Source organism: Egretta garzetta, unplaced genomic scaffold (genome assembly GCF_000687185.1).
Source record: "Egretta garzetta isolate BGI_Z169 unplaced genomic scaffold, ASM68718v1 scaffold151, whole genome shotgun sequence".
Lineage (NCBI taxonomy): Eukaryota > Metazoa > Chordata > Aves > Pelecaniformes > Ardeidae > Egretta > Egretta garzetta.
Window position 1 is genome coordinate 1,905,197 of NW_009258615.1, and position 466 is coordinate 1,905,662.

At 59.0% G+C, this 466-nt stretch overlaps 1 protein-coding gene across 1 annotated transcript in view; it reads left to right on the forward strand.

Moving 5' to 3' along the window:
- Positions 1-326: 326 nt before the first annotated feature.
- LOC104134477 (ADP-ribosyl cyclase/cyclic ADP-ribose hydrolase 1) overlaps positions 327-466 on the forward strand; it is a 26,019-nt gene continuing 25,879 nt past the window's right edge. Inside the window, exon 1 of the mRNA XM_009648021.2 lies at positions 327-430. Coding sequence (XP_009646316.2) covers positions 327-430 — 104 coding nt within the window. The remainder of the gene's footprint in view (positions 431-466) is intronic.

A 466-nucleotide genomic window follows, 5' to 3' on the forward strand; every position in this document is an offset into this window, starting at 1 on the left:
TGCACAGTTGCCTTCCGTAAGGTCGGATTCAACACCTATCATTTGCAAACAAATTAAAGGGAGCGGCCTGAGGTCATAGAATCATTTGGTTGGAAAAGAGCTTTAAGATCCAGTCCAGCTGTACTTGTCTACCACTAAACCATGTCCCTAAGCACCTCGTCCACCTGTCTTTTAAATACCTCCAGGGATGGGGACTCAACCACGTCCCTGGGCAGCCCGTTCCAGTGCCTGATAACTCTTTCAGTGGAGGAATTTTTCCTGCTATCCGCTCTAATCCCCCCCGGTGCCGCTCGAGGCCGTTTCCCCTCGTCCCGAAGGTCGTTCCCATGGCGCTGGCGCTCGGGCGTCAGCCGCCGCGGGTCGCTGCGCCGGGACCCTCGTTTGGACATCGGGAGCTCGGGCCCTCGGGGGACCTGCGGGCGTTTCGCGGGTGACTTCCCGCGCGTGGCTTTTGCGCGCTGCCGCC